This window comes from Oncorhynchus tshawytscha, unplaced genomic scaffold (genome assembly GCF_018296145.1).
Source record: "Oncorhynchus tshawytscha isolate Ot180627B unplaced genomic scaffold, Otsh_v2.0 Un_scaffold_17_pilon_pilon, whole genome shotgun sequence".
NCBI classification, from domain to species: Eukaryota; Metazoa; Chordata; class Actinopteri; order Salmoniformes; family Salmonidae; genus Oncorhynchus; species Oncorhynchus tshawytscha.
Window position 1 is genome coordinate 243,573 of NW_024609830.1, and position 25,401 is coordinate 268,973.

At 44.7% G+C, this 25,401-nt stretch overlaps 1 protein-coding gene across 1 annotated transcript; it reads right to left on the reverse strand.

The window, feature by feature from the left end:
* Positions 1-699: 699 nt before the first annotated feature.
* LOC112236411 (DNA repair and recombination protein RAD54B-like) lies at positions 700-23,968 on the reverse strand. The gene is given in 16 exon segments (XM_042319342.1): positions 700-920; positions 1,426-1,690; positions 1,877-2,138; positions 2,944-3,107; positions 3,173-3,463; positions 6,478-6,617; positions 6,698-6,818; positions 6,975-7,061; positions 7,909-7,963; positions 7,965-8,114; positions 8,255-8,417; positions 8,529-8,828; positions 9,023-9,244; positions 21,492-21,687; positions 22,827-22,999; positions 23,523-23,968. Coding segments are annotated over 15 exon segments (2,805 nt in total). The 5' UTR covers positions 22,995-22,999; positions 23,523-23,968.
* Between the last annotated feature and the right edge of the window lie 1,433 nt (positions 23,969-25,401).

The following is a 25,401-nucleotide window of genomic DNA, read 5'->3' on the forward strand; positions in this document are numbered from 1 at the left end:
GGTCCTGGACTATAACTCAGATAATATAAACCTTTATGAAACAGTTGAAAGCAGTGGAAACACACTTTGCCAAGAATGAAACAGTTGACATGGACACTCATTCAGCTGGATACCTCTCATTCCAGAAGTCATTTCCACCTCTCCATCCCTAAAAGTGAAACACAGGTTTTAATGGAGAGTGTTTCATTCATCTGCAGTGGTTGATACATTTGCAGTGTTTAGATACTACTGTGCTGTTGGAGCTAGGAACACAAGCATTTCACTACACCTGCAAAACATGTGTGTGAACAATACAATTTGATTTGATTAATTTGCAGTGTTTGATTCATGTAAGTAAGCGTTTCACGGTCAGGTCTACTACACCTGTGGTATTCGGTGCATGTCACAAATAACATTTGATTTGATCTGCAGTGTTTGATTCATCTGCAGTGTATGACTCATCTGCAGTGTATGACTCATCTGCAGTGTATGATTCATCTGCAGTGTTTGATTCATCTTGTTATTTCTGCAACAGAAAAAAAGACAGATGGAATACACAATATAACGTAGCAGTTTATTCCATAATTTACACGTTCTCTTCTATCAAACTGTAAAAACAGTAGAGAATATAAAGAAAGAATAACATAGTCCAATGTTTCTCAGAAAGGGACAATTCTTAGGTCTCTGCACGAGGTCATTTGTGGAAAGCCTGTGTGTGTATTACTGAGTGGTGTGTGAGATGGTGGACTGGAAGGCGAAGGAGATGTGGGTTCGTGCATGGTCCAGGTAAGCATCTCTGAAGGTGTGTGTGTCCCCTGTGAAGTGTCTCCACTGTATCAGCTCTGACATGCTCAGATGCTTCTGCCCCGCCCCACCACGGTCACCTTGACGACCCAGCTGGCACGGCCTATCAGACGCAGGTGCCTCATCCTCTCCTTCTTCTATAATAAACACAAGAAACACATTAAATAAAAACACAAGCAGACAACGGGTGTGATTATACACTGCTCAAAAAAATAAAGGGAACACTTAAACAACACAATGTAACTCCAAGTCAATCACACTTCTGTGAAATCAAACTGTAGAGTGAAAGCACCGCCAGCATTCAAAAGTGACCAAAACATCAGCCAGGAAGCATAGGAACTGAGAAGTGGTCTGTGGTCACCACCTGCAGAACCACTCCTTTATTGGGGGTGTCTTGCTAATTGCCTTTAATTTCCACCTGTTGTCTATTCCATTTGCACAACAGCATGTGAAATTTATTGTCAATCAGTGTTGCTTCCTAAGTGGACAGTTTGATTTCACAGAAGTGTGATTTACTTAGAGTTACATTGTGTTGTTTCAGTGTTCCCTTTATTTTTTTTGAGCAGTATATATATATATATATATATATATATATATATATATATATATATATATATATATATATATATATATATTTATTACCCGGGGCTGATCCGTCCATACTGCAGCTGCAGTGTAGCAGGTCGTGAGTGAGACAGGGTGTGTCCGTCAGGCTGAAGAGATCTCACAGCTCATTGGAGGAGAAGCTGGTGTGCTCCGCCCCTTTCCCCAAGTCCACCACTGTCCCAGAAAGCCCCTGTTTGGACACCTGCCTCTGGAAGATACGCTCCTCTATGGTACCTGCAGTGAGCAGGCGGTAGATGTGAACAGTCTTCTTCTGTCCGTCTCTCCACACTCGTGACATTGCCTGGAGGGGGACAGACACACAGACAGACACACACACATCAGCCCAACTATCACATCAGGAGGAAGGCCTCTTCCTCATCCTCACTCCTCCAAGAGCATAGCAGGTACTGACTGACCAGTAACGTGTACATGTGTGTTTCAGATGTGAATGAAACATACACTAATGCTGGTGAGTGAGAGTGTGTACCTGTATATCGTTGGCAGGGTTCCAGTCGATGTCGTATAGGACCAGGTGGGAGGCCCCGATCAGGTTAAGCCCCACCCCTCCGGCTTTAGAACTCAGGAGGAAGAGGAAGTGGGCGGAGTGAGGGCTGTTGAAGTTGTCCACCAATCGCTGCCTCTGGATGGTGGGGGTGTTGCCGTCCAGGCGACAGTAGGTGTAGCCCAGGTGGACACACAGGTCCTGGAGTAGGTCTAACGTCTGAGTGTAGTTGGACACCAACACCACCCTGTACACACACACACACACACACAGGATCAAGATGGTCAAGATCATCTCACGGTTATGTACCAGAGTATGAGTGTGTCAACCATAGAATTAGAATACTAGACTGGACATGAACCTTCTTATGATGGTCTAAAGATCAGCCATGTTGGTCAGGGATTTCTGTGATATTATATGAAGTAATGCATTTTAAGAATTTATCTGCCGTGTGTTTGTTAGCCAGACAGTTTTAGAGGAATTATTCTATAAATGTTTCTAATTAACTGCCAACATTCCATTGAAACAACACAGTCAATCCACAGCCAGACACTGGCTGACATCAGTTGACGATGGGACTGAGACAAATTGTAAATGCAACAAGTACTGACATTGTATCATATAACTCACAGCTTTCCAAGAAAACTAAAATGTTGACATTTATGGTCTGTTCACATATATTTATACAGAGGCTATTTATACAGAAAATGTGTATAAAATCCATATACATTGTATTTATAATTATATGACAATATTTTAGGTTGACAATAATTCTATTACACAATTTCTGATATCACATGCTTTGCTTTTATTTTCCTCTATAAGAAACATCTGGATTCTGCCTCTATGGTCATTCATTCCAATTAGACAGGTTTGGATTCTCCCTGGCTAATATGGCTGCCATTTTCACTCCATTCTGGAACTTTGAGGGTTTATGACAGCCCATCTAGTAATTTAATAGGATCCCTATGGTGTCAACAAACCAATGCCAGTGTGCCTGGATCCCTGGACACACTTCATACTAACACGCACACACAGACACACACACCTACCTGTCAGTAGAGCTGAGGTGGTGAATAGTGGTCAGTAGGTCAGACAGGACCAGTAGTTTCCCTGAGTCAGCTGTACTGAAGCCCCCAGAAGAGTAAGACTCTGGAAAGACACCTCTTAGCCCTTCATACAGAGAAATCTCTGCTGAGCCGCCATCAGAACGCTCCTGGAACACACACACAATCATCATCATCATTGTTGTCATCATCATCGTGTCTTTGTGTGTCATACCTGTACAGTGGAGTAGAGCAGTCCTGGGTGGTTGCAGAGCTTTTTCAGGGCGGTGATGCAGGCGAGGTGTGTGTGAGTCTGTGTCGACCCCTGTAGACAGGCTCGGATGACACGGTGCGAGAGGAGAGCCTGGTACAGCTCCCGCTGCAAGGGGGAGGGGCTACAGAACACTGTCCAATCAAGACGAGGCGGCAGGTAGCGGTTGATGATCTCTTGGGTCCGCCTCAAAATAAACAGACCAGTCAGACGAGAGAGCTCAGCCGCTCGCTCCTCCCCCAAAACTCTCTCCTCCTACAGGGAGAGATATAGAGAAGGAATGAAGGGAGAGAAAGAGATGCAGACAGTACCTCAGTGCAGGAGGGCTGTTGTGAGCATACAATAGAGAGAAGTGTAGAGGTATAGAGACAGAGTGTAGATGGGTAATGTACCTCAGTGCAGGAGGGCTGTTGTGAGCGTACAATAGAGAGAGTGTAGAGGTATAGAGACAGAGTGTAGATGGGTAATGTACCTCAGTGCAGGAGGGCTGTTGTGAGCGTACAATAGAGAGAAGTGTAGAGGTATAGAGACAGAGTGTAGATGGGTAATGTACCTCAGTGCAGGAGGGCTGTTGTGAGCATACAATAGAGAGAAGTGTAGAGGTATAGAGACAGAGATAGAGATGGGTAATGTACCTCAGTGCAGGAGGGCTGTTGTGAGCATACAATAGAGAGATAGTGTAGAGGTATAGAGACAGAGTGTAGATGGTTAATGTACCTCAGTGCAGGAGGGCTGTTGTGAGCATACAATAGAGAGAGTGTAGAGGTATAGAGACAGAGTGTAGATGGTTAATGTACCTCAGTGCAGGAAGGCTGTTGTGAGCATACAATAGAGAGAGTGTAGAGGTATAGAGACAGAGTGTAGATGGTTAATGTACCTCAGTGCAGGAAGGCTGTTGTGAGCGTACAATAGAGAGAGTGTAGAGGTATAGAGACAGAGTGTAGATGGGTAATGTACCTCAGTGTAGGAGGGCTGTTGTGAGCATACAATAGAGAGAAGTGTAGAGGTATAGAGACAGAGTGTAGATGGGTAATGTACCTCAGTGCAGATGGGCTGTTGTGAGCGTACAATAGAGAGAGTGTAGAGGTATAGAGACAGAGAGTGTAGATGGGTAATGTACCTCAGTGCAGGAGGGCTGTTGTGAGCATACAATAAAGAGATAGTGTAGAGGTATAGAGACAGAGTGTAGATGGGTAATGTACCTCAGTGCAGATGGGCTGTTGTGAGCGTACAATAGAGAGAAGTGTAGAGGTATAGAGACAGAGAGTGTAGATGGGTAATGTACCTCAGTGCAGGAGGGCTGTTGTGAGCATACAATAGAGAGATAGTGTAGAGGTATAGAGACAGAGTGTAGATGGGTAATGTACCTCAGTGCAGGAGGGCTGTTGTGAGCATACAATAGAGAGATAGTGTAGAGGTATAGAGACAGAGTGTAGATGGGTAATGTACCTCAGTGCAGGAGGGCTGTTGTGAGCATACAATAGAGAGATAGTGTAGAGGTATAGAGACAGAGTGTAGATGGGTAATGTACCTCAGTGCAGGAGGGCTGTTGTGAGCATACAATAGAGATAGTGTAGAGGTATAGAGACAGAGAGTGTAGATGGGTAATGTACCTCAGTGCAGGAGGGCTGTTGTGAGCGTACAATAGAGAGAAGTGTAGAGGTATAGAGACAGAGTGTAGATGGTTAATGTACCTCAGTGCAGGAAGGCTGTTGTGAGCGTACAATAGAGAGAAGTGTAGAGGTATAGAGACAGAGAGTGTAGATGGGTAATGTACCTCAGTGCAGGAGGGCTGTTGTGAGCGTACAATAGAGAGATAGTGTAGAGGTATAGAGACAGAGAGTGTAGATGGGTAATGTACCTCAGTGCAGGAGGGCTGTTGTGAGCATACAATAGAGAGAAGTGTAGAGGTATAGAGACAGAGAGTGTAGATGGGTAATGTACCTCAGTGCAGGAGGGCTGTTGTGAGCGTACAATAGAGAGAAGTGTAGAGGTATAGAGACAGAGAGTGTAGATGGGTAATGTACCTCAGTGCAGGAGGGCTGTTGTGAGCATACAATAGAGAGAAGTGTAGAGGTATAGAGACAGAGAGTGTAGATGGGTAATGTACCTCAGTGCAGGAGGGCTGTTGTGAGCATACAATAGAGAGAAGTGTAGAGGTATAGAGACAGAGAGTGTAGATGGGTAATGTACCTCAGTGCAGGAGGGCTGTTGTGAGCGTACAATAGAGAGAGTGTAGAGGTATAGAGACAGAGAGTGTAGATGGGTAATGTACCTCAGTGCAGGAGGGCTGTTGTGAGCATACAATAGAGAGATAGTGTAGAGGTATAGAGACAGAGTGTAGATGGTTAATGTACCTCAGTGCAGGAGGGCTGTTGTGAGCGTACAATAGAGAGATAGTGTAGAGGTATAGAGACAGAGAGTGTAGATGGGTAATGTACCTCAGTGCAGGAGGGCTGTTGTGAGCGTACAATAGAGAGATAGTGTAGAGGTATAGAGACAGAGAGTGTAGATGGGTAATGTACCTCAGTGCAGATGGGCTGTTGTGAGCGTACAATAGAGAGAAGTGTAGAGGTATAGAGACAGAGAGTGTAGATGGGTAATGTACCTCAGTGCAGGAGGGCTGTTGTGAGCGTACAATAGAGAGAAGTGTAGAGGTATAGAGACAGAGAGTGTAGATGGGTAATGTACCTCAGTGCAGGAGGGCTGTTGTGAGCATACAATAGAGAGAAGTGTAGAGGTATAGAGACAGAGAGTGTAGATGGGTAATGTACCTCAGTGCAGGAGGGCTGTTGTGAGCATACAATAGAGAGATAGTGTAGAGGTATAGAGACAGAGAGTGTAGATGGGTAATGTACCTCAGTGCAGGAGGGCTGTTGTGAGCGTACAATAGAGAGATAGTGTAGAGGTATAGAGACAGAGTGTAGATGGGTAATGTACCTCAGTGCAGGAGGGCTGTTGTGAGCGTACAATAAAGAGATAGTGTAGAGGTATAGAGACAGAGATAGAGATGCAGACAGTACCTCAGTGTAGGAGGGCTGTTGTGAGCATACAATAGAGAGAGTGTAGAGGTATAGAGACAGAGTGTAGATGGGTAATGTACCTCAGTGCAGGAGGGCTGTTGTGAGCGTACAATAGAGATAGTGTAGAGGTATAGAGACAGAGTAGAGATGGGTAATGTACCTCAGTGCAGGAGGGCTGTTGTGAGCGTACAATAGAGATAGTGTAGAGGTATAGAGACAGATATAGAGTGTAGATGGTTAATGTACCTCAGTGCAGATGGGCTGTCGAGAGCGGAGGATTGGCTCCTCGTACACCTTCCTGTAGGCAGCAGACGACCCCAGAATGCCCAGGTTCACAAACTCTATGATGGCATAGAACTCCTGCAGGTCATTCTGGACAGGAGTACCTACAGTACAGCAAACACAATAGATGAGAAAATACTAGGAGAAAGTAAAAGGTCAATAAAACAGAGGGCTGTGTGTGTACCTGTCAGAATAACTCTGCGTGTACAGCTGAGACTGCTGAGGGCAGAGGAAGTCTTGATGCTGCTGTTCTTCAACCTGTGACCCTCATCACAGATCACCAGCCCAAACTCCAGCTTCTGTACCTACACAACACACACACACAACGTTATAATGTCCCATGAGTGTATCATCCATCGTACTCCTAATCTGTGTCATTTAGGAGTTGAGGTGTAATTCAACAGTGTTGTAACAGTGGTACTTCCCACCCCTGTTAGATAAGCTGCTGTGAACCAACTCACCACTTCCAGAGAGCGAAGCAGCATCTCATAGCTGATCACTAATACACTGTGGAGAGGAGATGCTGCAAACAGCTCCACCCTGTGGTCCTAATGACCAACACAACACAGAACACACACATCACCATATGGATCAGAAACAGCACTACAGGGAAACACACTCCCCCTCTTCCTCCTCCTCCAAACACACCCCTACCTGGTTAACAGTGTAGACGCTGATCAAACACACCCCTACCTGGTTAACAGTGTAGACGCTGATCAAACACACCCCTACCTGGTTAACAGTGTAGACGCTGATCAAACACACCCCTACCTGGTTAACAGTGTAGACGCTGATCAAACACACCCCTACCTGGTTAACAGTGTAGACACTGATCAAACACACCCCTACCTGGTTAACAGTGTAGACACTGATCAAACACACCCCTACCTGGTTAACAGTGTAGATGCTGATCAAACACACCCCTACCTGGTTAAGAGTGTAGATGCTGATCAAACACACCCCTACCTGGTTAACAGTGTAGATGCTGATCAAACACACCCCTACCTGGTTAACAGTGTAGACACTGATCAAACACACCCCTACCTGGTTAACAGTGTAGACACTGATCAAACACACCCCTACCTGGTTAACAGTGTAGATGCTGATCAAACACACCCCTACCTGGTTAAGAGTGTAGATGCTGATCAAACACACCCCTACCTGGTTAACAGTGTAGATGCTGATCAAACACACCCCTACCTGGTTAACAGTGTAGATGCTGATCAAACACACCCCTACCTGGTTAACAGTGTAGACGCTGATCAAACACACCCCTACCTGGTTAACAGTGTAGATGCTGATCAAACACACCCCTACCTGGTTAACAGTGTAGACGCTGATCAAACACACCCCTACCTGGTTAACAGTGTAGATGCTGATCAAACACACCCCTACCTGGTTAACAGTGTAGACGTTGATCCTCTCACGGCCAAGCCACTTCTTAAACTCCGCTGCCAGGGGCAACCACCAGCACAAGCTTAGCAACCGGCTTCCCGCCGTATGGGCCCTGCTTTAGCAGCGTCCATGTCAAAGCCACGCTCTGGAGGGTCTTACCCAGATCCATCTCATCTGCCAGGATAGCACCGTACCTACATGTAGCCCTGACACACACCACCCACACACACAGATAATTAATCAAAGTAAATAAATAGCAGCCCAAGCACAGAGCCTTGTGGAACACAACATTACATTTTGGAGTGATCAGAGGATTCATCATGAACAGACACACATCTCCTATTACCTCATCCCCATGACACACTCGTAGAGGAACAGCAGGCCGTCTCGCTGGTGGGGTCGGAGGTGAGAGGTCAAGTAGGGGTCAACCACCACGTCCACCAGTGGGAGGCCTGCCTTGTTATACGTCCACTGGTGATTGGTTGAGGGCCGGGGCATGACAATGGCTCCTACACACACCATTAGAGAGATGATGAGTATGGTGTGTTTGAAGTGTGTGAGAATGTGTAACTTCATGTGTGTGTGTGATGAGAGAGTGTACTGTATGTCTGTGTATTTACCTGGTGCTAGAGGGTCATGGCGTGGTTTACAGGGCCCCTCCTCCTGAGGCTTGGCCACTCCCCTATCAGTCTCTCCGCCCAATAGCGTCGGACGGCAGAACGGTTTGGAAGCTGGGCGTTGTGAGGGGGGAGGAGCTGATATCTTAGGCTCCACCTTCTCCACATGGACGTCAAGGAAACAGCGGCCCTTATTGTAGTTCAGCTCTGATATGAGTCCCATCACCTCCACCTGTTTAGCTCCTATCATCAAGGTCTCTCCTTCACCCAGCGATGCCAGCTCTGATACCTTATAGCCACTATCTACACACACAATCTGAATCACTCTCCGATGCACTCGGAAAATAACCCTCTCAGGGCCGGTCTCCTGGCCACAGAGTAGCCCTAGTTCTGGACTAAAACCACTTTCAAATCAGAATTCTCCATTGAGCATGATTTTTAGTCAAGAACTATGTTTAATCTGTGTTTGGGGAAACCTAAAATGTTCACACACTCACCTGTGCCGATGTCCTTGCCCTCCATGTCTTTAAGCGTGGCGGTGCGCCCTCGTGTCACCAGGACAGCGTCTCCCTGCCAGCGTTTGTGTTTCCTCCCACTGGCCTTACACCACATCACACTGAAGTACCGCGGCCCGTCAGAACCAGCACCGCTACCAGACCCTGCCCCGACCCCAACTGGACCACAGCCTCCTGCCGGACTCTGTGAGGAACATCTGAAATCTGAAACCCAGAAAACATCAACACTAATAATCAGAGCATTAACACACATTACTGCTCACACAAACAGCAGCCTGCAAACTAAATATACTGGAACAAACACCAGTGGAGACAAGTAGCTCAACTCTTTTTCAGTACAAGATACTGATTGGTCTTTTATATAAGCTAAAGCAGGTATAAAAGCGTGAATTCCTATTTTAAATGTATGTAGTTCTGTCCATTAATGTTCAGTATTATGTCATGTTTCGTGTGGACACCAGGAAGAGTATCTGCTGTTTCAGCAGTAGCTAATGGGGCTCCTAATAATAAAATACTACACCCTGAACCAAGGATTTGAATTGCTTTCTAAATACATTTGTTTTCAATTATGTTATTGACAGCAGCAACATACAATTTAGGAAAGTGTGAATTGCGTGTGTACACAAATGTCAAATTATGATTCACTAAGGTTTTATGCAAGATCTGCTGAGTGGCAGTTCACATGTTCACCAGTTGAGGTTGCTACTTCACTGAGGCCTCCACTCTACTTGCAGCCTGGGACTTTCCTACAGTGCCATGCCCAGGATGAGACATCAGCCCTGGGCCGCAAGAGGCTGTCCAAGCCATTTCACTATATTTATCTCTATAGAGGGTTCCCTTGCCTTACAGAGAAACATTTAATCCAGTTTCTTCTAAAAAAATTACTATATTAGGACTGTATAGTCACTGTAGTTAAGCATCACTGCATCTGTGCTTTACCTCACTTCTTCACTAGTGTAACAGTTACCTGCAGACAGGGTCTGAATTAAAAACATTCACTCTTACAGGTAGCAGGCTTACAGTGAAGATAACTTCATATTGAGTCCAGAGCGAAGGGGAAAGGTGAGGAGAGATGTGGGGGTGAGGGGCTAAAGAAGAGGGGAAGAGAGAGGGATAGAGAAGGGGAGGTTGGAGAAGGGAAGAGAGAGGGATAGAGAAGGGGAGGTTGGAGAAGGGAAGAGAGAGGGATAGAGAAGGGGAGGTTGGAGAAGGGAAGAGGAAGATGATAAAGCACAAAACCAAACTAGAAAAAATATTTTAATAGAAAACAATGAAACCACAGATCTGAACAAGAAACACTGAACATCACACCACTGTAACAGCAACACCCCCTTCTAAACCCCTCCTCATCACCTATCATCTTCCCTCCTAATGGGATGGTAAAGCAACACAGGGTTTTGAACCAAATGAAACCAGTCAAAATAGTACCCGTTAGTACCCGAAACCAGTGATAGTAGCGCCTCTCGTCTGACAAAAGCAGAGATCTGTATTGTCTTTAGCTCCAGAGTCATAGCTCAACCGTAGTCACCACACACACTGTCCCACACGCAAACACACTGTTTAAATCCTCACTCAAAACACACACTTCCTTACGCAAATACACTGTTCAAAAGGCCCAGTGCAGTCAAAAACTAGATTTCCCTGTGTTTTATATACAGTACCAGTCAAAAGTTTGGACAGAAATACTCATTCAATGGTTTTTCTTCATTTTTACTATTTTCTACATTGTAGAATAATAGCGAAGACATCAAAACTATGAAATCTAGACATGTAGTAACCAAACAAAGTGTTAAACAAATCAAAATATATTTTAGATTCTTAAAACAGAGCCACCTTTTGCCTTGATGACAGCTTCGCACACACTTGGCATTCTCTCAACCAGCTTCATGAGGTAGTCACCTGGAAAGCATTTCCATTAACAGGTGTGCCTTATTAAAACATTTATTTCCTTCTTATTGAGTTTGAGCTAACCAGTTGTGTTGTGACAAGGTAGGGGTGGTTTACAGAAGATAGCCCTATTTGGTAAAAGACCAAGTCCATATAATGGCAAGAACAGCTGAAATAAGCAAAGAGAAACGACAGTCCATCATTACTTTAAGACATGAAGGTCAGTCAATAGGGAACATTAAGAACTTTGAAAGTTTCTTCAAGTGGAGTCGCAAAAACCATCAAGCACTATGATGAAACTGGCTCTCATGAGGACCGCCACAGGAAATGAAGACCCAGAGTTACCTCTGCTGCAGAGGATAAGTTCATTAGAGTTACCAGTCTCAGAAATTGCAGCCCAAATAAATGCTTCAGAGTTCAAGTAACAGACATCTCAATATCAACTGTTCAGAGGAGACAGTGTGAATCAGGCCTTCATGGTCTAATTGCTGCAAAGAAACCACTACTAAAGGACACCAATAAGAAGATACTTTTTTGGGCAAAGAAACACGGGAAATGGACATTAGATTGGTGGAAATTTGTCCTTTGCTCTGATGAGTCCAATTTTGAGATTTTTGATTCCAACCGCCTTGTCTTTGTGAGACGCAGAGTAGGTGAATGGATGATCTCCGCATGTGTGGTTTCCACCGTGAAGCATGGAGGAGGTGTGATGGTGCTTTGCTCATGACACTATCTGTGATTAATTTAGAATTCAAGGTACACTTAACCAGCATAGTTAACACAGCATTCTGCAGCGATACGCCATCCCATCTGGTTTGCGCTTAGTGGGACTATCATTAGCATTTCAACAGGACAATGACCTAAAACACACTTCCAGGCTGTGTAAGGGCTATTTGACCAAGGAGAGAGATGGTGCAGCATCAGCTGACCTGGCCTCCACAATCACCCGACCTCAACCCAATTGAGATGGTTTGGGATGAGTTGGACTTCAGAGTGGAGGAAAAGCAGCCAACAAGTAGTCAGCATTTGTGGGAACTTCTTCAAGACTGTAAGAAAAGCATTCCTCATGAAGCTGGTTGAGATAATGCCAAGAGTGTGCAAAGCTGTCATCAAGACAAAAGGGTGGCTACTTCGAAGAATATAAAATATATTTAGATTTGTTGAACACTTTTTTTAGTGCAATGTGTGTTTGTTTAAAAAAAAATCATTGTGTTTTTTCATAGTTTTGATGTCTTCACTATTATTCTACAATGTAGAAAATAGTACAATTCAATTAGTAGATGTGTCCAAACTTTTGACTGGTACTGTATATTTCCACACTATGAGATTGGAATACTGTGAAATGGTGAAAACTATGATAATGCCTTTTTAGCTTAAGAGATGTTATAAAAGATCAGCTGGAATTTCAGCCCATTTTGGTGGGATGGAGTTTTGGCCTGCCTGGTGACATCACCATAAATGTGTTAATAGACCAATAAGAAAGAGAGTTGAAAACCGTTCGGCCAATAACAGTTTGTTATCAGTTTCCCCCTCCCCACTCAGACCACTCGCAGACAATCCGAGCAAAATTCTTACTTGAGAAATGGAACTTTGCTAAAAATCTATTTTTTTCTCTTTTTGAGCATTTTAATAGAAAACAATCACAGTAATGTAATTCATTGTTACCCAGAAATGATTTGAGATTGAGAAGGCTGCATTGGACCTTTAAATCCTCCCTCAAACTCACTGTTCATCACACAAACATGATTTCTCAGGCCAAACCCCTCTTCCACACACTAAACACAGACATAGAAACAGTTCAGAGCCTCCTCCTGAGTTCCATATGGTCAGTCCAGTCAGACCATGGGTGTGTTAGTTATAGTGGCAGTGGTAGTCCATGTCTCAGCCTGGCTGCCCTCAGTTTCTCTACTTTGATTTTTGCTCTCAGAAGCTCCTCCTCCAATTCCTGCTTCCTCTTTAGCCCCTCCCTCTTCTCCTCCAGGTATACGCCCATCTTTCTGTGATTGGTCATGACCTGCTCGTGCTCTTCCTTGGCCAGCTGAAGGGGACGGAGCCTGTCAGGGTCACGGCTGGGGTAGTGGTCATGAAGGTAAAGGTCACGTTGCAGTGGAACGGGTGAGGTGGAGAGGGGCAGGACGACAGAGGATGGGCAGGGAGAGAGGGAGCCGTCATAACCATGGACACTGCCCAAGTCCTCATCTTCCTCCTCCGCCCCCTCTCCTCCTAGCACCACCCCCACACGCGTGGAGAGGATAGTCAGGTCTGGAGGAGGCTTCACGTCCCTGGTCCAGCCTGACCACATCCAGCCTGACCACATCCTGGTCCAGCCTGACCTTATACATCACATCCTGGTCCAGGTGGTGGGTGACGGGGTTTGATGGGTAGTCTGGGAGGGAGGAGCTGCTGCCAGGTTGCTCCATGGGAGAGTCATGCTTATACATCACCCTGCAGATTAACAGAATAATACAGCGTTATTACTGTCTCATTCTACATCACCCTGCAGATTAACAGAATAATACAGCGTTATTACTGTCTCATTCTACATCACCCTGCAGATTAACAGAATAATACAGCGTTATTACTGTCTCATTCTACATCACCCTGCAGATTAACAGAATAATACAGCGTTATTACTGTCTCATTCTACATCACCCTGCAGATTAACAGAATAATACAGCGTTATTACTGTCTCATTCTACATCACCCTGCAGATTAACAGAATAATACAGCGTTATTACTGTCTCATTCTACATCACCCTGCAGATTAACAGAATAATACAGCGTTATTACTGTCTCATTCTACATCACCCTGCAGATTAACAGAATAATACAGCGTTATTACTGTCTCATTCTACATCACCCTGCAGATTAACAGAATAATACAGCGTTATTACTGTCTCATTCTACATCACCCTGCAGATTAACAGAATAATACAGCGTTATTACTGTCTCATTATACATCACCCTGCAGATTAACAGAATAATACAGCGTTATTACTGTCTCATTCTACATCACCCTACAGAGAGAATATGGAATAGAATACAGCGTTATTACTGTCTCATTATACATCACCCTGCAGATTAACAGAATAATACAGCGTTATTACTGTCTCATTATACATCACCCTACAGAGAGAATATGGAATAGAATACAGCTTTATTACTGTCTCATTATACATCACCCTACAGAGAGAATATGGAATAGAATACAGCGTTATTACTGTCTCATTATACATCACCCTACAGAGAGAATATGGAATAGAATACAGCGTTATTACTGTCTCATTATACATCACCCTACAGAGAGAATATGGAATAGAATACAGCTTTATTACTACAGCCATACATGTATAAGTGGCACTAGGTGGGGGTATTGAGAGTATTCAATCAATCAAATGTATTTATAAAGCCCTTTTTACATCAGCCGATGTCACAAAGTGCTGTACAGAAACCCAGCCTAAAACCCCAAACAGCAAGCAATGCAGATGTAGAAGACCGGCTGTGTAGAAACACAGCCGGTCTTCGGGACGGTCAAAAACATTCTTCTTAAAACCCTTTTCATGACCATCTCATACTTTGCTAAAGAATGCATTCTCCTACTGTGGGCTAACACCTCTCCTACGTTTCAAATGTGAATTGACCAGATTGTTGACTTTCTGCCTCTTGAAAAGCGGGTTTGATAGACTCATCTCCACAACTCAAATATATTTTGAACTGGACAGAGTGAATGGGGTGATAGGTGTAAACGTGTAAGGTGCTGTAAACGTGACGTGTAAGGTGCTGTAAACGTGACGTGTGAGGTGCTGTAAACGTGACGTGTGAGGTGCTGTAAACGCGACGTGTGAGGTGCTGTAAAGGTGCTGTAAACGCGACGTGTGAGGTGCTGTAACCGTGACGTGTGAGGTGCTGTAACCGTGAGGTGCTGTAACCGTGACGTGTGAGGTGCTGTAACCGTGACGTGTGAGGTGCTGTAACCGTGAGGTGCGTGTGAGGTGCTGTAACCGTGACGTGTGAGGTGCTGTAACCGTGACGTGTGATGTGCTGTAACCGTGACGTGTGAGGTGCTGTAAACGTGACGTTGAGAGTGAGGTGCTGTAACCGTGGCGTGTGAGGTGCTGTAACCGTGACGTGTGAGGTGCTGTAAACGTGACGTGTGAGGTGCTGTAAACTCACATTTTGTTTGTTGTCTTAGTTAAAGCTGGAACTATCATATAATAATAAATTATACACTGAGTATACAAAACATTAAGAACAAACGCTCTTTCCATGACAGACTAACCAGGTGAATCTAGATGAAAACTATGATCCCTTATTGATGTCATTTTTTAAATCTGCCTGAAATCAGTGTAGATGAAAGGGAGGAGACAGGTTAAAGGGGGATTTTAAGCCTTGAGACAATTGAGAATGTGTGCCATTCAGAGGATGAATGGGCAAGACATAAAATGTAAGAACCTTTAAACAGGGTATGGTAGTAGATGCCAGGTGCACCTGTACGTGTCAAGAACTGCAATGCTGCTGGGTTTTTCACACTCAACAGTTTCCCGTGTGTATCAATAATGTTCCACCACCCAAAGGACATCCAGTCAACCAGACACAACTATGGTCCATAATCCCTGTGGAACACCTTGTAGAGTCCATGCCCTGACGAATTGAGGCTATTCTGAGGTCAAGAGTGTGAGCATGAGGAGTGTGTATGTGTGCATGTGTAAACTGATTGAGGTTAGCTCTGTGTTCAGTTCTACAGAGCAGCCTCTCCCCTATAATTACTAGTAGAGCTCTACAGAGCAGCTCCTCCCCTCTAGTTACTAGTAGAGCTCCACAGAGCAGCCCCTCCCCTCTCGTTACTAGTAGAGCTCTACAGAGCAGCCCCTCCCCTCTCGTTACTAGTAGAGCTCTACAGAGCATCCCCTCCCCTCTCTAGTTACTAGTAGAGCTCTACAGAGCAGCTCCTCCCCTCTAGTTACTAGTAGAGCTCTACAGAGAGCCCCTCCCCGCTCCTCTAGTTACTAGTAGAGCTCTACAGAGAAACCCCTCCCCTCTAGTTACTAGTAGAGCTCCACAGAGCAACCCCTCCCCTCTAGTTACTAGTAGAGCTCTACAGAGCAGCCCCTCTCCTCTCTAGTAGAGTGCAACCCCTCCCCTCTAATTACTAGTATAGCAGCCCCTCACCTCTCTGAGAGCTGTACAGAGCAGCCTGTGTGTGTGTGTGTGTGTGTGTGTGTGTGTGTGTGTGTGTGTGTGTGTGTGTGTGTGTGTCTCAGTCTCACCTGTGCATCGTCGCTGGGTCTTTATCATGGTGGATAGCGCCATGATGGAAAAGGTGAGGTATCATCTCCATCACTCTCCTGGTTGGTTCAGATATACTTCCTCTGTACTCTGGCTGGGCGTGTCTCCGTTGCATCACTTCCTGTTTGGCCGACTCCTTCAGCCTCTTGTAGAGGGTGCGTAAGCCCTGGGCAGTGCGGGGGGGCCTGTCCCCCCCCAGGACGTTGTACTGATCAGACACTGTGTCCCAGCACTTGTTCTTGTCCACGATGACAGCGTGCTTGTTGGTGTGCTCCTCCAGGATGAGAATGTGTGGGCGGACCAGCTTCAGCAGGTCCAGTTTCTCAGACAGGGTGAAGTTGGAGGAGCGAGCCTTACCCACCATACTGGACGACATGTAGACGGACCCAGACGCCATCTTAGAACATAGCCCAGGGAACCAGACTGGACCGAGCCAGGCCTAGACACCAGCACTAACTCAACACAATATCTTGCTTATTTTCCTCTCCTTCTTTTGAGATTTGGTCTGGTTCTCTACCTCCCCTTTCTTTCTGTTCTGTGATGAGGATCAGGCTAATACTGGTTTAACTCTCACTCACTCTCTTCCTTGTCCCTCTTCTTTCTCCCCCTTTCATGGATTCTCAATCAAACAGTCTCTGTCTAACTGCATGTACTCTCTCTCACCCGAGGTCTTCTCTGCTCTGTGTTACACAACACACACGGCAACAATAAGAATCAGGCTTAACTAGGCCAGCCTCGTTTAGGCCCCCGCCTACCGCGGAGGGCTTTGGGTGAATTCCTCCCAGCTTAGGCTGACGCAGGCTAAAGCCGCTTAAACCCAGCCCGACCTACTTACAGCCCGGTCTCTCTAAACCTCAAACCAGCGCTCGTTCTAACTGCTATACACCAAATACTAACATACGGGGGAGTGTGTGCTTACATGGGGAAATACCGATGAAATTGTAAAGATGCATTTTCTTTATTCTTATTTCCGTTTAACTAGAAAAGAGAAAACGGCGCTGGTTTAACCGGAGCGGTGTGCGCGCAGCGCGAGTCCGTGCGAATGCGCGATTATTTTTTTTTACACAAAGGAAAATCAACGCTGCTTCTCAAAGAGAAACACACGAATCATCCGCTGATGGGAACAACAGAATGAGGGAAAAACTAGTGAAAAGCTAAAGAGATAGGAAAAGCGGAGAAAGGAGAGACAGAAAGAGGCACTAGTTGCTCTGAGAGAGAGGGGGACAGAGCGCGTGTGCTCACTGATCCCAGGCACAGCTCTAATCTGCCTCGCGCTGCCGCTGCACTACCCACGCTCATTTGCATAATGCTGGACCTGCTGTCATTAAAACATAGGCTTGTTACAGTTGGCTAGGCTTCATTCAGTGTGTGTTTGTTTCCCTGAAGCCCAAGCCAGAGCATCAAATAAATCCCTGCCAGTCCTAAATGGATAGACTAAATGTTGCTCACCTTAGAAAGGCCATACCGGTTTGCTGCATTTCCTTTCTAAAGCAGCATATACATGATCTTGGTTTCAAGGAAAGATTCTATCCACAAATAGGTGTTAAGTGGCATAAAATATTCTAAGTCCAGGCACACGTGAGGGTTTGCAAATAAAAAATAATTTAATTTGTAGTCATAATTAAAATACACCAACGAGTATCGGCTAAGGCCTAAATCAGACTGACAAAAAAATAACAGCTTTTTAACTGAGCCTGTGGGTCTGAGAGCTGGTGCTCCAATACCGTTTGCCAGATAGTAGCAGAGTAAACAGTCTATGGTTAGGGTGGCTGGAGTCTTTGGCAATTTTTCAGGCCTTCCTCTGATATAGAGGTCCTGGACGGTAGGGAGCATGGCCCCAGTGATGCACTGGGTTCCCGCACCAACCTCTGTAGTGCTTTGTGGTTAAGTTGCAGAGGGAGGGGTTCAGTCCAAGGTTTCAGTCCCAGGGTCCCTAGCTTGGAGGGGGACTATGGTGTTGAACACTGAGCTGTAGTCTATGAACAGCATTGTCAGTTATTTCCCCTCCAGGTGGAAGAGGGCAGTGTGAAGTGCAAGATTGCATCATCTGTGGATCTGTTGGGATGGTATGTGAATTGGAGTGGGTTTAGGGTGTCTGTGATGATGGTGTTGATGTGTGTCATGACCAGCCTTGGACATCATAATTACAGATGTGAGTGCCACAAGACTAGTCATTTAGGCAGGTTACCTTGGAGATCTCAGAAACAGGGACAATGGTGGTCAGCTTGAAACATGTTGACATTTCAGTCTGGGACAAGGAGAGATTGAACATTTCTGTTAAGACACTTGACACAGCTGGTCAGCGCATGCTTTGATGAACACGCTCTGGTATTCCAGCCTTGTGATTGTGAACCTGTTTAAACATTTTACTCACATCGGCTACGGAGAGCGAGATCTCAGTCATCTGGAAAAACAGGGGCTTTCACGAAAGGCATGGAGCTCGTTTGGGAGTTCTGCATCGCTAGGCAACTCATGGCTGTTTCCCTAGGTAATCCGTTATCGTGTGCAAGCCCGGCCAAATATGACGAGCGTCGGAGCCGATGCAATAGGATTCCACCGTCCTCCTATATTGTCCTTTTGCATGTTTGATGTCTTGTCGGAGGTCGTAGCATCTTTTCCTGTCTTTTACATCAAGGACCACATTGGAAATAACCCAAAGGTTAAATCTAGACTTGGTTTCCTCTATCGTAATCACTCATCTGATTCAACCCTGAATCAACCCTGATTCAGATGACCATCCTACCCATGCTAAATTACAGAGATGAAATGTATAGATCGGCAGGTAAAGGTACTCTCGAGCAGCTAGATGTTCTTTACCAGTCGGCCAACAATGCTCCTTATAGGACACATCACGGCACTCTGTAAACTGGCAGTCTCTGTATATCCAGTGCAAGGCCCACTGGTTGATGCTTATTTATAAAACCCTCTTAGCCCTCACTTGCCCCATCTGAGATACCTACTGCATCCCTACGGAGTGGTGCAGCGGTCTAAGGTACGGCATCTCAGTGCTAGATGCGTCACTACAGAGCCTGGTTCGATCCCAGGCTGTATCACAACTGGCCGTGATCAGGAATCCCATAGGGCGGCGCACAAATTGGTCCAGTGTCGTCCGGGTTAGGGGAGGGTTTGTCCGGGGTAGGCCATCATTGTAAAATATGAATTTGTTCTTAACTGACTAGTTAAATAAAGGTTAAATAAAACAATACAAATAACACCCGTTCTGCCAGTCACATTCTGTTAATGGTCCCCAAAGCACACACATCCCTGGGTCGCTGCTCTTTTCAGTTCGCTGCAGCTAGAGACTGGAACAAGCTGCAAAACACACTCAAACTGGAAAGTTTAGCCTTTTGCTAAGCCGTCATTGTAAATAAGTATACAGTCCCTTCAGAAAGTATTCAGACCCCTTGACTTTTTCCACATTTTGTTATGTTACAGCCTTAATTTAAAATGGATTAAATCACTTTTTTTCTCCTCATCAATCTACACACAATACCCCATAATGACAGCAAAAACAGGTTTTTAGAAATGTTTGCTCATTTAGATATTTCTTTTACTGAAATATTACATTTACATAAGTATTCAGACCCTTTACTCAGTATTTTGTTGAAGCACCGATTACAGCCTTGAGTCTTCTTGGGTATGACGCTACAAGCTTAGCAGACCTGTATTTTTTCTCTGCAGATCCTCTCAAGCTCTGTCAGGTTGGATGGGGAGCGTTGCTGCACAGTTATTTTCAGGTCTCTCCAGAGATGTTTGATCAGGTTCAAGTCCGGGCTCTGGCTGGGCCACTCATGGACATTCAGAGACTTGTCCCAAAGTCACTGCTGTGTTGTCTTTGCTTTGTGCTTAGGGTCGTTGTCCTGTTGGAAGGTGAACCTTCACCCCAGTCTGACATCCTGAGAGCTCTGGAGCAGGTTTTCAACAAGGACCTCTGTACTTTGCTCCATTCACCTTTGCCTCGATCCTGACTAGTCTCCCAGTCCCTGCCGTTGAAAAACATCCCCACAGCATGATGCTGCCACCATCATGCTTCACTCGAGATGGTGCCAGGTATCTTCCAGACGTGACACTTGGCATTCAGGCCAAAGAGTTCAATTTTGGTTTCATCAGATCAGAGAATCTTGTTTCTCATGGTCTGAGAATCTCTAGGTGCCTTTTGGCAAACTTCAAATGGGCTGTCATGTGCCTTTTACTGAGGAGTGGCTTCCGTCTTTTGGCCTGCTGGCCTTTTGTCAGAGTAACCTTTGGGTTCTTGGTCACCTCCTTGACCAAGGCCCTTCTCCCCCGATTGCTCAGTTTAGCCGGGTGGCCAGCTCTAGGAAGAGTCCAAACTTCTTCCATTTAAGAATGATGGAGGCCACTGTGTACTTGGGGACCTTCGATGCTCCAGAAATGTTTTGGTACCCTTTCTCTAGATCTGTGCCTCGACACAATCCTGTCTCGGAGCTCTACGGACAATTCCGTTGACTGTGGGACCTTACATAGACAGGTGTGTGCCTTTCTAAATCATGTCCAAACAACTGAATTTACCACAGGTGGACTCTCAAGGATGCTCAATGGAAACAGGATGCACCTGAGCTCAATTTCGAATCTCATAGCAAAGGTCTGAATACTTATGTAAATAAGGTATCGGTTTTACATTTTGTATAAATTTTGAAAATGTTTCAAAAACCTGTTTTCGGTTTGTCATTATGGGGTATTGTGTGTAGATTGCTGAGGATGAGTTTTTATTTAATCCATTTTAGAATAAGGCTGTAACATAACAAAGTGCGGAAAAAGTCAAGTGGTCTGAACACTTTCTGAAGGCACTGTATGTTCTTAATTGACTTGCCTGCTTAAATAAAAAATAGCCCTATTTCATTAGGCAAAATACAGTTCCTACCCGTGCCTCACCATTTTGGGTCTTAAACTCAATCGTTAACCTATACAAAATCCCAGCATCTTTCAAACAATGTTTCAGAACATCTTTAGCAACAGCAGTGAAATGGAAACAATATATGCTACATAGTTAATATACTGCATTTCTTATGGCACACAAAATGTTCCTGACTATTCTTACCATCATCGTTGGTTTGTAGTAACTTTGTTGCTTTATAAATCTGTGATTTTCATCACCAGGATTTCTGCTTTTGACATAGAGAGTAAATCCAAAGCTTACCAGAAGTACTGCTTCACATTTAAATGCATTAGATCTACACCAGGAATACCTGGTTTCAATGGCAACCGTTTACTGTGCCACCACCACAACCCACCTCCCATCCTCCCATGTCTGACTCACCAGCTGGGTCTCCAGTGTTCTCCTCTGTAAAGGAAGGGTCTTCAGGCTCTAGCTCGTTCTTCTTACTGTCTGCTGCACCTAGCACCCTGGCTAGAGCTCTGGGCAGGCCTGGGGCTTGGGGGCTGCTCTTAACCAGGCTGAAGGCCTTCACAGGCAGGGCAAGCGGCGGTGCAGGGGCTGAGAGGCTCCGCTGGACCTGCAAGGAAGGAGAACTGTTAGATAGGTCTGAGAAGGTCCACATGTCGCAGTAGGAGTGAAACCCTTTACACAGTCTTGGATGAAGTCAAAGAAATTCAAATGTTATTTGTCATATGCTTTGTAAACAACAGGTCTGGATGAACAGTGAAATGCTTACTTACTTTACAACAGAGAAATAATAGAAAAAACACATAATAATAAAATAGATACACAATGAGTATTGAGAAGTTGACAAAAAAATCATTTGTTAACTAACACCCCTGACTAGCTCTGACTTTGCTGATAGCTACTTTCAGGAAAAATGTACTTACTATGACTGAGATGTGTGGTTGTTCCACCTAGCTATCTTAAGATGGATGCACTAAGTAGCTCTGGATAAGAGTGTCTGCTAAATGACTACAATGTAAATGTAAACCATTTAATAGTTTAAAACAAACTATTTAGCAGTCTTATGGCTTGGGGCTAGAAGCTGTACAGGGTCCTGTTGGTGCATTGGTAGTGTTTTCCGTACGGTAGCAGAGAGAACAGTCGATGTTCTGGGTGGCTGGAGTCTGAACATTTTCAGGCCTTCCTCTGACACCGCCTGGCATAGAGGTCCTTGATGGCAGGGAGCTTGGCCCCAGTGATGTACTGGGTCGTACGCACTACCCTCTGTAGTGCCATGCGGTCGGATGCCAAGCAGTTGCCATACCAAGTGGTGATGCTGCCCCTCCACTACAGCCCTGTTGATATGAATGTGGGTGTGCTCGGCCCTCCGTTTCCTGTTGTCTACCATCAGCTCCTTTGTCTTGCTGACATTGAGGGAGAGGTTGTTGACTCTGACCTCCTCCCTATAGGATGTCTCATTGTTGTCGGTGATCAGGCCTATCACCGTTATGTCGTCGGCAAACTTAATGGTGTTGGAGTCGTGCAAATGTCAGTTTAGACACTTCCCAGCTGGTCAGTGCATGCTCTGAGTACGCGTCCTGGTAATCTGTCTGGCCCTGCGGCCTTGTGAATGTTAATTTGTTAAAGGTCTTACTCACATTGGCTAGAGAGAGAAGTAGCTCCAATATGACTCCTATGATTAGTTACTACAATAGTAATAGGGGTCACATTTGTGGCTAAGGATGAAAGTGAAGTGGACCGTGTGTTCACCTTGTAGAGCACGTTTCCCGGGGAGAGTTTAGGGGCCAGAGGCTCCGGTTCAAGCAGAGTACCCACAGGGGGATCAGGAGGACCAGCCAGGGAGGCTCCAGGAGGGACGAACCGGGGCTTCTTCGCCATGTTACCAAAGACCTGGCTGGGGGCCCCTGAGCGACGCATCCTGTCTGTGAGTGAGGGGGGTGTTTGTAATATTTGATAAAATCATTTCACATCGATAAGAGGGCTTATGGGTAGCCAACCCTGAGCCCCCTGGAGAACAAGTACTAGTGGTCCTGGGTATGGAGGCTTTTGTTTCCTACTGTAACACCTTATTCAGCGAGCTAACTAGCTAATCAATGTTCTAGTAAGCAGCTGATTAGTAAAAGGCAGCTAGTTAAATAACAGATTTACATAACATAGCTATATATTACTTCCATTCAGTGTACATGGCCCTTGAATAGTTAGTTCAGATCAATGAGATGTATGGGTTTATACCAATGATGAGTTTATACACGTCATTGTTGGTTCAGATAGATACATTACGTTAACTGTTGGCTAAAGTTAATGTAGCTAGTTAGCCCAAATTAGTGCAGAACACTTACATTTAACACTTCAACATTTTCATCTCATCGTCTATAACAACCAACTAGCTTGTGACAATATGTTGGAAAGATAACATAAGGCATAAATGTGTGTTTAATTACATACCTATTTAGTCAAGTAAGCCTCTGCTTTACAGTTAGTTACAAGAAAACAATGATACACAACTCTTCAGAGACGAATTCTCCCGCTAAAGTGGCGTAAACTGCTATTGGCTACGTGTTACGTAGAGGGGCGGAGTCCAGTGTTAGTGAGTGCTCTCGTTTTCTACTCCCGCGTCCCCAAACAGTGGAGTTTGCTCTAGTTCGGTCGTCTTGCGACAAGAAACACAATCTACCGCTGTCAACCGGTGTCATGCCGGTAGAGGTAAAACGAGTGTACATTTGATATCTAAATAATCTGATTTTCGCCAGATGATGCCATGGTTAATTTAACCGATTTACGATAATAGCCTGCCTGCCCTACAGTAGGCCATTCTGACTCATTTATGAAACCGATCGATATTGATTGCATGGATATTTGTGTTAAAAAATGTCACGTCAATTTGAAGGAGTTTGCGGAATTAAATGATGATTCCAATGAGATGTCATCTGTCATGGACTGAGCGCTGGTGGTAAGTAAACACTTCTAAAGAAAATAAAAAATCAAATAAATGGTCAAATAAATTACATCCTGGCAAGCATTTCTGCTAAATCCCACACATTGCAAAAAGCAGGTACTGGTCAGAAGGTTGTTGCATGCAGAATTGATATTCAACATCGCAGAATACAGAAGTTTTACTGAAATGCATAAACTGCTATTGAGTTACACTAGAGTTTATATTTTCCATATTATCATAATGCATGATATTAAAAATGCATATTGAAAGCACATAGTCAATGGCCATGGTATAAGTAGTGGGCTAGTAGGCTGGAGAGCTAGGCTTTATATCCTATGGTGTTGCTGACATGTGGTGGTGATTTCATCATCATAACTATGATATCTCTTTGTTTATTGCCTGTTTGGTTGACATCTCCCTCTCTCATCTGTCTCTCTCAATTCAATTTAAATTCAATTTAAGGGCTTTATTGGCATGGGACCAATATGCTTACATTGCCAAAGCAAGTGAAATAGATAATAAACAAAAGTGAAATAAACAATAAAAAATAACAGTAAACATTACATTACCAAAAGTTCCAAAAGAATGAAGACATTTCAAATGTCATATAATGTATATATAGTGTTGTAATGATGTGAAAATAGTTAAAGTATAAAAAAGGAAAATAAATAAACATAAATACAGGTTGTATTTACAATGGTGTTTGTTCTTCACTGGTTGCCCTTTTCTTGTGGCAACAGGTCACAAGTCTTGCTGCTGTGATGGCACACTGTGGTATTTCACCCAATAGATATAGGAGTTTATCAAAATTGGATTTGTTTTTGAATTCTTTGTGGGTCTTTGTAATCTGAGGGAAATATGTGTCTCTCACTCATCATCTCACTCACTCACTCACTCACTCACTCTTTCGGGGTTGCTTTTTGATTTCTGATGTGGGGTAAGAGTGCAGTGGGGATGTTGTCATGGAGTCTGTAATCCAATCAGAGAAGAGGGGAGCGTAATCCATGATAATCCCACATCCAAAGAGACAGAGAGGGAAAGGGATGAGGGAGAAAACATGTTTGTAGATACACCATGTTCCTGTTTGAATGGAACTGCCTTTAATGTGTGTGTTGCTTCATCAGGACCCCCTGTAGAACATAATGATTCATCCCAAGGGATGTATCCCACCAAAATGTCTGAATAAAACAAATAGATAAATCAGAATTACTTACAGTAGGCCTAGTCTTCCTTTCATCACTTGCTCTTAACGTGTGTGTGTGTGTGTGTAACTCTTGTCTGTCTGCGGTCTCGTCCAGCAGCTGGCTGCCTGGGCAGAGGATCCCTGTTGCTAGGGAGACTTCACCACAGAGACATGGCCATGAGAGAGCAAATAGAGGAGGGGTCAGA